Here is a 14,954-nt window from a genome sequence, read left to right on the forward strand (position 1 = left end):
CCATGGACATTGATTGAATCCACAATTCTTACAGTATTGCCAGACTGGCTGAAAGATTCTGGTACAGTAAGTTTCCAACCAAGTCTGTGTGAGAGACTTTGAATGCTAGAATTACCTATTGGCTGCTAAACCCAAACGTAAGGATTTATCCAACAGTTAAAGAGTCCAGTTGTGAACGGCTGTTACCTGGATTGTGTACATAGAGAGAGACTTTTGTTGAAGTCAGCAGTTCCAATCACCTGAGCTAAACCCTACCCTGATACCCTCTATTCCCAACTTAGAGATTGAGTTTGTTCAACCGTTTTATGCAAAGTAAAAATCATAACAAGGAATTCAAGTGTCGGTCTCTACAGTTACTGGGTTATCAACCCTGGGAACCCCTAGACAAGGACAACGAGTACGAGCTGGAGGAGGTAATCAGTAAGCCCAGAAGAATTCAGCAGCTCCTTCGGGGGGTTAATGCTACACTAAAATTGTCACAATTTCCACTGCTCTCATGAAATAGTCCACGTGCTTTAACTTGTCTAATAAAAAAAAAAAAGACTCTAACTGCTCCGTGTTTTAATTGAAAAAAATTAAGTAAAAATCTGATTGGTAACTGTTGTTCACTCTGTTTTGGAAAAAGGTTGCTATCATCCCTAATATGCTCTCATCTTCTGATCGGTTGCTATGAATTACAATGTATTCAGGTAATTGTATGATCTAAAGCTAACAAAAGAAAGCATGGAGTAACACAGCTATGTAATGCCGCGTACACACGAGCGGACTGTATGGCGTACTTAGTCCGTCATACAATCCGACGGACAGTCCGTCATACTTTCCACTGAACGGACTTGACCACACACGGATACCCAAACAGTCCGACGAAAGCTTGCGCGATGACGTGTACAGCACGTACGACGGGACTAGAAATAGGAAGTCCAATACACAGCAAAGCACCCTTCCGCCGTGTAAATCCTTTCTGGGCATGCGCCATTCTTAGTCCGTCGAACTAGCATACTGACGAGTGGATTGTCCGCTAAAACCAAAGTACGACGGACAGAATTTCGAAAAATCCGAAATACTTAGTACGCCAGACTGCACGCTGAAAAAGTCTGCTGAAGCCCACACACGAGCGGACTGTCCGCTGAAATGTGTTTCGACGGACTAAGTACGCCATACAGTCCGCCCGTGTGTACGCGGCATAAGAAATACATAAAGTCTATCTCTAGGCAGTACTTTTTTTTCTTATTTTCTTTTACCATAAGAAAAGATTTTCACCATTCTAATTTGAATTGCTGTCTTTTTCCTGTCTCAGAGAGTCACCTTTTCTATTTATCTTACTGAAGTGATCATTGCCACTAAAACAAATTGTTGGGAAATACAAAATTTTAAAGCTGTCTCCAGAACAGGAGATGAAAAGAAAACTGTACATGGGAACACCTGGAGTAGAAATTTAAAAGAAATCTCCCCAATGGGAGACAGACATCAGAAATAAAAATAAGAAAAAAATTGCCAAAGGTTTTAACCATCCCCCTACTGTATCCAAAACAAAAAATGTGTTGGCTAAAGATACAGTTTACATAACGGAAAATTATATTAGCCTCATACTGGCATCCTCCCCATTTGCAACAAATTGATTTAAGATAATAAATTTACAAAAATAATAATTAATAATTAAGAGGCTCATTTTCAAGTTTTTGAGTAAACTCTCCCCAGCTGTTTAGTGGAAAATTCCAAGCGTACGCTCGAAATTGTACTAATTATCATTTGACCTGAACAACTTCCAAACTTTCTCAGATCAGCTAACTACCTCTCATACTTAACTTGAACATTCTTAAATATGGTCCAACTTTCAATTTTACATTTTTCAAATCATCTTTTTCAGATGTCTCATTTAATATGTGCCATGTGTCATGGCTTTTTGCTTTTCAGTTTTAAAGAGGAAATAAACTTAAAATAAATGCTAATATAAATAGACGAGTAATAGCAGAAACTAAAGAACATACTTGAAATAACTGAAGAGTTCATGTTTAAATAATCAAGATGTTCATGTACTCTCTTAATGCAAGTCTGTAACAGGCTGTCATATTTAGCTTAATGTCCCACACTTACAGAGCAAGAAAAGATGTACAGACATGCTTTAAAAATGTACTGTTTGGATTTGCAGAATTATACAAATATTTTGCAAAAAATTTGCTTTCTAACATTTTATTCATTCTCAATACTATGTTGGCTTTGTGTGGGAAGAGGTTTCTTTAATGTATATAGGATGTTTTACTTTGTTTTTATTAGTGCTGCAGTGAAATATCAGGATGTATGTAAATGCGGTGAAACATCTATATTGGACAAATATAAGATGACCAGAATATTATAAAAGTCTAAAATATCTTACCATGTACATTAACAGCTGTAACTCTTCTGCTTGTACCAGCAACGTTTGTTACTGCACATATATACTCTCCACTGTCTTTTAAATGAACACTCTCAAGATGAAGGGTTCCATCAGAACGTATGCTAACGTATGGGCTGGAGATCATCTAAAGGAAACAATGTACAAAATATACAATTTAAAGATTATTTTCTAAATCACAAAATTGTTTTAACCCCTAAGTATAACTTTACATGCACAACTACTATATGGTATTGGGGCATAAAGAAGGGGGGGTCCTAACCTCCCTCGAACATCTGCAACATGGGAGTTGGGCCAGACATCCGGGGCATGTGCCCTGCATCTTTTACATAGTGCTCTAGGTCCTATTTCTGCTGTCACCAATGTTTCTCTGTTTTCTGTGGCTGCTCAGTATGTTGTTTCTAGGCAGCCACATTTTCCTATACAGCATGAGAGGACAGCGGTGAAATGAATCATAGGGGTGCTGAGCTGTATGACTCCTGCACTGTATACATTACATACACCTGGCAAATGCAGTCTGTGTGTTACATACTCCTGACCTCTACAATCTGTAAATTACATAATCCTGATACATTTACTTTGTGCAATACCCGATCCTGTCCACTACACTGTACACATTACATACACCAGACCCCTGAACTCTGTACAATACATACATGTGACACCTGTACTCTGTACACTACATATTTCTCATCTCTGCATAGATATTAAGCCCCTCGCTCTATTACTGCAATTTTGCCATGATTCACTGGGGTGCTCTGTGCCTGCTGTATATGTTCTTCTAGGTGCCCTAGGTGGCACTAAATCTTATACGGTGTGTTGGTCTTCCATCCACCATATGATACAGCTTAAGAACTGAAGTATCCCACATTTTTCATTGTGAGCACAATGCTGGAGATCAGGATAACATTCTCATTTATTATATTTCCCAAATATCCATAGATTCAGATTAGAAAGCAAACATACTACTTCATTGTTCCTGAGCCATTGCCTCACAGGAAGAGGATTCCCAGCTAATAGAATGCATGGCAATGTAACTTGGTTTCCTTCAATAACATTGACCACAGGAGGGCTCTCACCAATAACAGGAATTACTGGAAAAAAAGAGGAGAATTTTGAAACCAAAAATGTTCACAATGAATTAACATATTAAACATAATGACACATCAATCACATTAGAAATCCTGTTACATATGAGTATTATAGACTAAACTTTCAATACAGAAGATAAACCCCAACATGCTTACATTAAACATATTAACCCAAACTGTGACATTTAGTTTGCTAAAACACTGTACATAATAAACAATTGCTTTTTTTTTAATGATAAAACAGTGTTTTGACACTTTTTAATCTTTAATGAATTTTAGTGCTGCTTATCTCCTACAACCATTTAACAGCCATTTCCTGTTTGCACGTATGCTGTCCTACAACTATTGCACATTATTTCCCAGGGCAGGTTTATGATGGTGACAACTGTGGACCATGTCTATGTAATGTGTGTCAGCAAAGGCACTGATACAGTAGATTAATTTGAAAGTGCCTATGACAGGGTGATGATGCAGGAACACAATTGGGACACAGGCAGAGGGCATGTCACCCATGAGGAAGTGTCTGCATCGGGACTAGATATGTGCAGTTCATTTTGTGCCGAATAAATATTTTTCATTATTCGGAGATTCGGATATATCCGAATACCTGAATTATAGTATAAACAAAGTTTACTGAATGCTCTGAATAACAAAATGAAATTCGTCTGAATTTCCAAAATTCTAATTGAAATTCGAATAAAATTTTAGATCGAATTCCATTCAAATTCGAACTGTAAACATATTTCTGAAATCAAAGACTGTGTGTATTATTAGAGTACCATTTCAAAATAATGCTGTTTTTGTGATTTAAGGTGATTTAAAGAGTCATTGTAATCTTTTGTTTGTTCACATTGCCATATTCAAATTGAAAAAAAAAAATCGAAAGTTTTCGATTCTACCACTTCAAAAATATTTTGAACCGAAAAAAAATTGTAAATTCAAAGAAAATTTGAAAAAAAAAACATAAACACAAATTCAGAATACAAATCCTGAATATGAATTGAGTGAATCAGACAAATTTAATTAAACTAAATAACTAGATAAACAAATCTAAACAAAACTATTTTTTTCCGTCATGCACATATATAATAGAGACCCTTATGGCAGGATCACTCGTTATTATTTTAAACCCAACTGTAAATTTAAAAGCATGGTAAATCACTTTTAAAATTACCCAAGCACATTACAATTATTATTGTAGCAATTGGTTGTATGTATACATTAATGGTGTTGTACACTCCAACAATGTCAATGGCCAACTATGCTTATTCTAGAATGTCATCACCTCCTTCTCATCTCTGAATCCTAAATTCCAAAATGACATCAACATTCTCTCCAAATCCTGAATCAAGTTTTATGCCTCTGTTGTGTCAACCCACAACCATAGGTAAGTGAGAAGCAATGTGATTGTAAAGCTAAATACACTAAACTACATTTAACTGATTGCTTATGTAAAAGCCCTACAGAAATGAATCAAATTTTGTCCTACATTGTCAGCAATATAAGAAACAGTAATTGCTGAATACCATTTTGCATTTTTATATGATCTAGCTACTAAAACAAATTAGCATATGCATATTGAATATGCCAGTTATTTCATTAGAAACATTACTATCAATATAATCATATATACTGTACATGACCTCACAATAACATTTTCTTACCTAGTCCAGTTAATGTAACAGTGGCCTGGGCTTGGACTTTTCCAAATAGATTTTCAGCTTCACAGATGTAGGTACCTTCATCTCCTACCCACAGATCTAAAAGATATAGGACACCTCTCTATAAAGTGAAATATGGAAATCAAGCACTCATTGACACAGAACAACATTGTTGACATGTTAAAGTCGTACAGTAAGTGCCTGGCTTTTGTTTACTTTAAGACTGGGTTCACACTCTTGTGAATTGGATGAGGGTTTCCCTGCATCTAATTCAGATGTCAGGACACTGTGACCGGCTATCAATGAAGCCGGTTCACATATCTCCAGGACGGCTGTGGAGTGAATTGTACAGGAGTCCTGTGTGTCTATTGGTCCATTTCAGGTCCAAATTCAGCCAAACATTCGAACTGAATTTGGACCTGAAACTGTGAACAGGGACACACTGGAAACCTACTGTGAGCCGCTTGGCACTGCAGTGTGAACCCAGCCTCAAGTGGATTTTGCATTCCCATAGAATGAATTTAAAACCATCTCAGAAGTAGGGATGGGCGTACGGTTTGGCCCAAGCAGTACCACAAAAATTACATTTCTAAAGGAAAAATTGTAATTTAAAACTGATCGCAGCTGTAATGAATTGTCGGGTCTTGTAGTCTTGGCAATGTAGATAAAATCATTGAAAAAAAGGGCATGGGTCCCCCCTTAGTCCATTACCAGGCCATTTGAGTCTGGCATGAATATTAAGGGGAACCTTGAACCAAAAAAGAAAAGAAAAAAAGGGGGTCCCCCCAAAATTCATAGCAGACCTGATGGGTCTGGTATGGAAATTAAGGAGAACCCTGTGACAAATTTAAAAAAATGGGGTAGGCCCCCCAAAATCCATACCAGACCCTTATCCAAGCATGCAACCTGGCAGGCTGCAGGAAAAGAGGGGGATGAGAGAGTGCCCCCCCCCTCCTGAACCGTACCAGGTCACATGCCCTCAACATGGGGAGGGTGCTTTGGAGTAGCCCCCCAAAGCACCTTATCCCTATGTTGGAAATGAATGCCGCCCGACAGACCGGAAACAAAAATAAAGCTAAACACACCATCTGAAGCACTGCATGGCACCTTTTAGCCTGACTCTGGGAATAGGCCTTTGAATGCTTAGGGGGTACCTGATGTTCATAGGAAAATTCTGCAGAGGAGGGCATGGAGGTGGTAGAGGAGGAGGTGGGGTAGAGCTCACAGGTCTAGAATCATCACCACCAGCTGAATGGAGACATGGGGGCACAACAAGCTGCAGCACCGAGCCCTGTCCTGCATCCTTTTGAGTTGCAAGCAGCATTACCCAGTGTGCTGTGAACTAAATATATTGTCCCTGCCCATGCTTGCTGGACCACGTGCCAGCAGTAAGATGGATTTTACAGCCGACTGCCTTGCCCAATGATGCCAGAACATTCCCTTCCACATGATGGTAGAGAGAGGAAACAGTCTTACGTGAAAAGTAGTAGCGACTGCCATTGTGGTACAGCACATTGAATCCACCAGGCTGGCTGAAAGGCAGAAGTTGGAAAGCCAACAGCTTTGACAAGCTTGCATTTAGATGCTGGGCATGTGGGTGGCAGGGACTGTATTTTTTTTCCTGCTGCAGCAGATGGGGCAGAGACATTTGACGGCTACAATCTACAGCTGGTGGTGTGATGCTGGCAGATGTGCTACTAGGACCTGGGGACACCCTGTGCTATACCAGCATCTCTGTAGGTGGAGGCTGTTGAGCGGTAATAACTCAGTATAGCAGGGGCCGACTGAAGTGGGTAAGAAGGAGGAGGGTGTTACTCCCTCTCTCTAGGCTTATGTTCCTGTCACCCTCAACCTCAGAACCAACATCTGAATCCACTAATGGATGGGCTTCATCAAGGTGCAAGTGGCTGATGATGTGGTTAAATAACTAAGCTGACTCCTCAATGGCTGATGTTGGGGCTATGGGAGAAATAGAAGTGGTCAAGATGACAGGTTTATCCACTCTGGAAACTGCAGGGGACTGCCTACTTGTCTGTGCTTGTGTGACAGAGGATGAGGTGGCTGGATAGCACAGGCAAACTCACTAAACAAAGGAAATTATGCCCCGCCTGAGGACTGACCACCATGTCCATCTTTGCCTGTGCACATATTTGTTGCTGGCCCCCTTACGGTGACAAGGCTGCAGAGAAAGGGACTGAGGACTTTCTTTTCTCAGTCCCTTTCTCTGTCTCAGAGAAATCAGGGGTCTGTGTAGACCTCTGATATTTAACCAAAGCCCCCAACAGGGCTCCTAAAAATATTGTAAAAAAAATAATAAAAAATAATATTGTAAAAAATAATAATAAAAAAAGTATAAAACTATTGACACCATTCACTGACCAATTGTCACCAGTCTCTGCCCTACTGGCACCGTCCACTCAGCAATCATTATTATTAATATAATTGGGAATGGGGGTGGGGGGCAACAGCAAAAAATGCTAACTGTCTTGTGCAATACGTGTTTATTTAATTAAAAAATGTTTAATTCATTTTAGAATGTTTATACATTGTGTATATTTTTGTAAATATTTTATTATATATGTTCTCGTGACGACACTGAAGAAATTACACTTTGCTGCAATGTAAAGTAGTGAGTGTACAGCTTGTTTAACAGTGTAAATTTGCTGCCCCCTCAAAATAACTCAACACACAGCCATTAATGTCTATATCGCTGGCAACAAAAGTGAGTACACCCCTAAGTAAAAATTTACAAATTGGGCCCAATTAGCCATTTTCCCTCCCCGGTGTCATGTGATTCATTAGTGTAACAAGGTCTCAGGTGTGAATGCAGAGCAGGTGTGTTAAATTTGGTGTTATCTCTCTCACTCTCTCTTACTGGTCACTGGAAGTTCAACATGACACCTCATGGCAAAGAACTCTGAGGATCTTAAAAAAAAGAAAGAATTGTTGCTCTACATAAAGATGGCCTAGGCTATAAGAAGATTGCCAAGACCCTGAAACTGAGCTGCAGCACGGTGGCCAAGAACATAAAGCAGTTTAACATGACAGGTTACACTCAGAACAGGCCTTGCCATGGTTGACCAAAGGAGTGTATGTGCTCAGAGTAATATCCAGAGGTTGTCTTCAGGAAATAGACGTGTGAGTGCTACCAGCATTGCTGCAGAGGTTGAAGGGGTGGGGGGATCAGCCTGTCAGTGCTCAGACCATACGCTGCACACTGCATCAAATTGGTCTGCCTGACTGTCATCCCAGAAGGAAGCCTCTTCTAAAGAAGATGCACAAGAAAGCCTGCAAACAGTTTGCTGAAGACAAGCAGACTAAGGAACGCATTACTGGACCCATGTCCTGTGGTCTGATGAGACCAAGACATACTTATTTGGTTCAGATGGTGTCAAGCGTGTGTGGCGGCAACCAGGTGAGGAGTACAAAGACAAGTGTGTCTTGCCTACAGTTGAGCATGGTGATGGGAGTGTCATAGTCTGGGGCTACATGAGTGCTGCCGGCACTGGGGAGCTACAGTTAATTGAGTGAAACATAAATGCCAACATGTAATTTGACATAAATTTGGAAAAATAATGCACTTAGTGTATACGTGAATTGATTAAAATGAAATAATTAAATTGACAGCAGCACTCACAACACTGTACACTGCAACATCCAGAAACATAAAAAAAAACATGTTGCGCTGTCTTATGAAAATCAATTAAAAATGTGTATCAAAAATCAAAATGAATTATAATCAAATACATCCCAATTTATACAAATTACCGTATATAATATATAAAAAATATATGAAACACCAAAGTCCATAAAGTGATAATGTGCAAGGTCCTTGAATTCAGTGCAACACCCAGTGCTTAGATAGATGAGGCAAAAATATCTTCTTACCAGATCCAAAGACCTATCAAGGTCTTTATTTGCATCTGTGAGCTTTATTACCCCTCACATTAGGTGCAGATAATCTTAGCTTATCAAGCCTCTTCATGGGGAACCATTGGTGAAAATGAGCCAAAGATAATAATCGCATTATATCTACAGAAGGCAATCCGACAGTTATAGAAAGGCCAGGAGCTGAAGAGCTATGAGCTAGAGGGAGTAGGAGAAAGCACACCAGTGTCCTACAGGGGGATTCTACTCTACTCTACTCTTGGTTAACATCTTACCTGTTTTCTAGACCTTATTATTAGTCTCAGCTATACACAGGGCTTTTTTACATGCAAGATGACTGAGGCTCAAATGGGGTCTCTATATTTTACTCTGTCTGCTTTGAGAGCTGGCTGCCGGGTGAAGATGTTGACTACTGGCTGCCAAAACACTAAAAAGGTAAATGTGCTGACTGTTTGGAAAACCTATTGGGTTACACCTGGCTAGTCAGGAACTGACATAAATTTAGTTTGTGGTTTGAACAAGCTGATATTTGTTTAATGTTATAGACTAGGTGCAAAACTCTCCTGCATTAAACTATATTTGTATGCTGCCATGTTTAAAAAAATTACAGGATAAACCTGCATGGACTGTTCCTTTCTAATATACAGTTTATCACTGCCACTGTTGTATCCTACCTAATATGTATGTAGAAACCTTACAAGAAGACCCCAATAAATGAATGGAGTGGGCAACTAGATGGCAAATGAGGTTTAACATTGAAAAATGTAAAGTAATGCACTTGCAGGTTAAAAATATAAACACAGGTTACTTACTAGAAGGAGAAGCTCTGGGGAATTCCAGGATGGAGAAGGATCTGGGGGTTATAGTAGATGACAGACTTTGCAATAGCATGCATTGTCAAGCTGCGGCAAGCAAAGCCAGCAGAATATTAGCATGCATTAAAAAAGGGATTTGCTCCAGAGATAAAACGATAATTCTGCCACTTTATAAAACTCTGGTTCGACCGCATCTGGAGTATTCTGTCCAGTTCTGGTCACCAATCCTCAGAAAGGATGTGCTGGAACTGGAGAGAGTTCAGAGAAGGACAAAAAAATGAATAGGGGGGCTGGAGGACCTCAAATACGAGGAACAACTACAAAACCACAAGCACTAAATTTATTCTCCCTGGAGAGGAGATGCTTAGAGGAGATATAATAGCGATATACAAAAATCTCAATGGTAATCTCTGTGTAGGTAGGAAACCATTTAGACTTAGGGCATGTAAGAGGACATGGGGCCACACAATGAGATTGGAAGAGAAGTGGTTTAACCTTTTGGCTGCGCAGGGGGGTTTCACTGTCATGGCAGTAAAGATGTGGAAGTCTTCCACAATCAGTGGTGACAACAAAAAGTTTTGATAGTTTCAAAAGACTCTTGGACGTGCATCTTATCCAACACAATATACAGGGATATGGGAAGTATTTATCTACACAAACACACACCCACATAGGTTGAACTGGATGGACTTTATTCAACCTTGCCAACTATGTAACTATGTATTTTTTGCATTGAACTGCATTATGTTATTGACGTTCTGAAGTCTGTTGACACCTAGTGGTAGTTCAGTGCCACTTTAACCTCTTTATTTTCTGTAGTTCTCTGTACTGCCCTCGTATTTAGGGCTAGTTAGTTTAGTCTTAGCTGGACACCCTATTTATTTCCAGGTTTGCTCAATCAGTGTTAGTCATTGCAGGGGATAGGTATAGAGAGTCATTGTTTTCTTACACTTCAAAAGGCTGGAAAAAAACTGTTTTTACTGTATTCAGCTGATGTAAAATTGACTTGAATTCAATTTCTGTGTCTTATTGAAGAGTTAAACTGGCCATGGATTTTGCCAAGTCAGCAAGTTTCCCCACTGACTGGGTCTAAGAAGGTATATTATTGTATTTATGGTCGAAGCCCTATGGCCGATACGGATATGAACAAATAGACTTTACCATAAGATTAACAACATGAAATGGACCTGAAGTGTGCCCTGGTCTGATGGTCGGTATACCAAAATAAGGGGGCATACCCTAGATTAGAAATTAATATTTGTGAAGAGAAATGAATTTGAGAAATGCCCTGAAAAGGGGATGGGAGGGTGGGTGCCGCGCACCAGAAACCGACAAAGACCACAGGCGAGCGGGCTGGTTAAATACCCTCCGGGCTCCTCCCATAAATTCAGGCCACCATACTGGCCTTCCTACTTATGGTCGAAGCCCTATGGCCGATACGGATATGAACAAATAGACTTTACCATAAGATTAACAACATGAAATGGACCTGAAGTGTGCCCTGGTCTGATGGTCGGTATATACCAAAATAAGGGGGCAAAAACATTCAGGTAGGGGTGTAGTTTTATTAGTTTTAGCTTAATTAGTTGAGCAAGTTTGGTGAATGCTTGTGCCATTTCCACCCGAGGATTGGGGATGTACCGGGGCGAGGTAGGCAGGGTTCCAACTGCTTAGTCTCTCAATGACGTGACTTGGGACCCATGCCAACATGCTGCCAAGGGTGCTCAAATACTAAAGAGTGACCACGGTATGGACCGGGGTCGAGGTGTAGGCTGCGTAGAAGAACCCCATGTGTTTGGGAAACTGGCAGGTACAGAAGTGTTAGCACGAAAAGGCAATAGGGAACTAGAGTTTACGCGTTCCGGTAGGAGTGACAGTAGGTAGTCGAGTATGGTTACTCGACACCAAGCACTGCTTGTTCTATAGAAATGGACGTCTATCCGGGAGCCATATTGCTGGGTTTTAGACACTGCAAGGTGGAGGATGAAATGGTGTTGGTAGCGAGCCAAGTGACGACTATGCAGGACTTGGCCTGCGGGATTGCTGAAGGCCTGGAATGAACATACAATGGACATTAAACTGGTGCCGCCAAGATAACTGCAGCAGTCTGCGCAGGAAGGACACAACCGAGAGCGGTCCAGACCTGGCTTCATCAACAAGATGAGCCTCGGCCCAGTTGTCGGTGGTGAAAGCCACAGCCTGTCCTGTCCTGACATAACCCCAGATCCGAGAGGCTGTCATGACCGGGTATAGCTTGAAGAGGGAGGAAGTCCAGGTAAACCCAGAGGTTTAGGAGTATCCCCGATGCCATGGTTCTGTAAACCAGTGGTGGCCAAAAATTGCAGCGAAGCCTGTGGAGGCTGTGGCATCTGTCACTACCAGGGGTGACAGGGGCATCGTAGATGGTCTAAACATCGCTACACCAATCCATGCAGTAAGGAACCTTCCGACATTGATAGGTCTGCTATTGCCACGGCATCTAAATTAAGGATCTGAGAAGGGTCCTGTGTCCGTGAGAGGAGGACCAGGAGGCGTGACATAAAGATCGACCCTGGGGAATAGCCCGTATTGCAGATTTGAACATTCGTCAGGTAGTGTCTGTGTAGAACCTGGCTGCCAGTGCTACCAACAATAAATTGGCTAGGCCATGGAAAACCACAAAGGGCCAGGTAGATGGCCGCTTGGATGACTAGACTGGGGAATATGCGAGGATTTTATATGTCCCTAAAGATGGCAGTTGTGATGGGCGAGCGTTTGCCGTTGGCTATGAGGCGATGCCTCTGGATGCCTCATAGTGGGGATCTTGCTGTATGGGCCGTAAAGACAGATGGCTCTCCGGGCCCTGTAAGGATAAGAAATGCTGAACGCTGGCTAGGTATAGCCTAAGCGCGTTACCGGAAGAAGCCAGTTGCGCGTGTCAACACGATCCTGGTACAGGACGGAAGTTGAACTCAACTGTCCTAAGGGAGAGACAGACAGACAGGAAATGGTGAGTGGCTTGTAAGAAAAGCCACAGGAGACAAGTGGCCAATTAAGTGCTGCTGAAAACGACGTGTAGCCAGTTTGTGTGCCACTGAGAATGTGCTTGCAAAAGAATGATTGCAAGAAGTTATGCTAAGTCGCGAGCCTTGGCATGATTGCAAAAGTAGTGTTTAAACGTGTACTTGCGACAATTGCGTGGGAGTTTGTCACTGGAGATGTGTTCGTAGTGACTGTGAGAAATTCGTGTTACCGCATGTGCTTTGCGAAGACTGCAGGAGTTGTGCTTGAACATGTGTTTGGATGCGTGCTTGCAACGATTGCAAGATGTTATGCTAGGATGCGTGCCTGCAACGATTGCAAGGAGTTACACCAGGATGCGTGCTTGCCATGATTGCAAGATGTTATGCTAGGATGCGTGCCTGCAATGATTGCAAGAAGTTATGCCAGGATGCGTGCCTGCAATGATTGCAAGGAGTTATGCCAGGATGCGTGCCTGCAACGATTGCAAGGAGTTATGGTAGGATACATGGGTAGCCAGGTCGGAAAAGACAGAAGTCCATCCAGTCCTAACCACAAATCAAACAAATAAAATATCGCACAACCCGACACACCCAATTCTACACCCACAGCTGATCCAGAGGAAGGCAAAAAACCCCAGCAGAGCATAGCCCAATTTGCTACAGCAGGGGAAAAAATTCCTTCCTGATCCCTCGAGAGGCAATCGGATTTTCCCTGAATCAACTTTACCTATAAATATAAGTACCCCGTTATAATGTACATTTAGGAAAGTATCCAGGCTTTTCCTAAAGCAATCTATCGAGCCAGCCAGAACTGCCTGCTAGCAATGATTGCAATAAGTTTGTGCCTGGACATCTGCTTGCAATGATTGCAAGAGGTCTTATGCTCGAATGCGTGCTTGAAATGATTGCAAGAGGTCTATGCCTGAATGTGTGCTTGCAACGATTGCAAGAAGTCTATGTTTGGATGCATGCTTGCAACGATTGCAAGAAGTCTACGCTTGGATGCGTGCTTGCAATGACTGCAAGAAGTCTACGCTTGGATGCGTGTTTGCAACGATTGCAAGAAGTCTATGCTTGTATGCATACTTGCAACGACTGCAAGACGTCCATGCTTGAATGCGTGCTTGCAACGATTGCAAGAAGTTTATGCTTAATGCGTGCTTGCAACGATTTGCAAGAAGTCTATGCTTGGATTCGTGCTTGCAACGATTGCAAGAAGTCTACGCTTGTATGCGTACTTGCAACGACTGTAAGACGTCCATGCTTGAATGCGTGCTTGCAACGATTGCAAGAAGTCTACACTTGAATGCGTGCTTGCAACAATTGCAAGAAGTCTATGTTTGGATGCGTGCTTGCAATGATTGCAAGAAGTCTATGCTTGGATGCGTGCTTGCAATGACTGCAAGAAGTCTACGCTTGGATGCGTGTTCGCAAACAATTGCTAGAGGTCTACGCTTGTATGCGTACTTGCACCGACTGCAAGACGTCCATGCTTGACTGCGTGCTTACAACGATTGCAAGAATTCTATGCTCAAATGCGTGATTGCTACTATTTGCAAGAAGTCTATGCTTGGATGCGTGCTTGCAACGATTGCAAGAAGTCTACGCTTGTATGCGTGTTTGCAATGATTGCAAGAAGTCTACGCTTGTGTGCGTACTTGCAACGACTGCAAGGCGTCCATGCTTGAATGCGTGCTTGCAACTGTTGCAAGAAGTCTACACTTGAATGCGTACTTGCAACGACTGCAAGACGTCCATGCTTGAATGCGTGCTTGCAACGATTTGCAAGAAGTCTATGCTTGGATGCGTGCTTGCAACGATAGCAAGAAGTCTATGCTTGGATGCGTGTTTGCAAACATTGCAAGAAGACTATGCTTGAATGCGTGCTAGCAGTGATTTTGCAAGAAGTTGTTTCTTGGATGTGTATGGAATGAATCCGATATGAATCGGTCGTACGTATGAAAACAACTGGAGCACGCCGGAACGAATCGGTGCATGTCAGATGCGACCGACTCAAATCGGGGCACGGTATATGACAGTCAATTTAATGAAAAAAAACTTGTTATGACAGAGGCATAAGCCAGTCGTGCCGTGACTGTGACTGA

At 41.7% G+C, this 14,954-nt stretch overlaps 1 protein-coding gene across 1 annotated transcript in view; it reads right to left on the reverse strand.

Moving 5' to 3' along the window:
- HMCN1 (hemicentin 1) overlaps positions 1–14,954 on the reverse strand; it is a 457,974-nt gene that overhangs the window by 317,968 nt on the left and 125,052 nt on the right. The window contains exons 17-19 of the mRNA XM_077452653.1: positions 5,148–5,243; positions 3,359–3,486; positions 2,375–2,519 (exon numbers count right to left, since the gene is read on the reverse strand). Of these exons, the coding sequence (XP_077308779.1) occupies positions 2,375–2,519; positions 3,359–3,486; positions 5,148–5,243 (369 nt within the window). The remainder of the gene's footprint in view (positions 1–2,374; positions 2,520–3,358; positions 3,487–5,147; positions 5,244–14,954) is intronic.

This window comes from Lithobates pipiens, unplaced genomic scaffold, assembly GCF_037356315.1.
Source record: "Lithobates pipiens isolate NorthernLeopardFrog02 unplaced genomic scaffold, aLitPip1_a1.2 Scaffold_23, whole genome shotgun sequence".
Taxonomy (NCBI): Eukaryota; Metazoa; Chordata; class Amphibia; order Anura; family Ranidae; genus Lithobates; species Lithobates pipiens.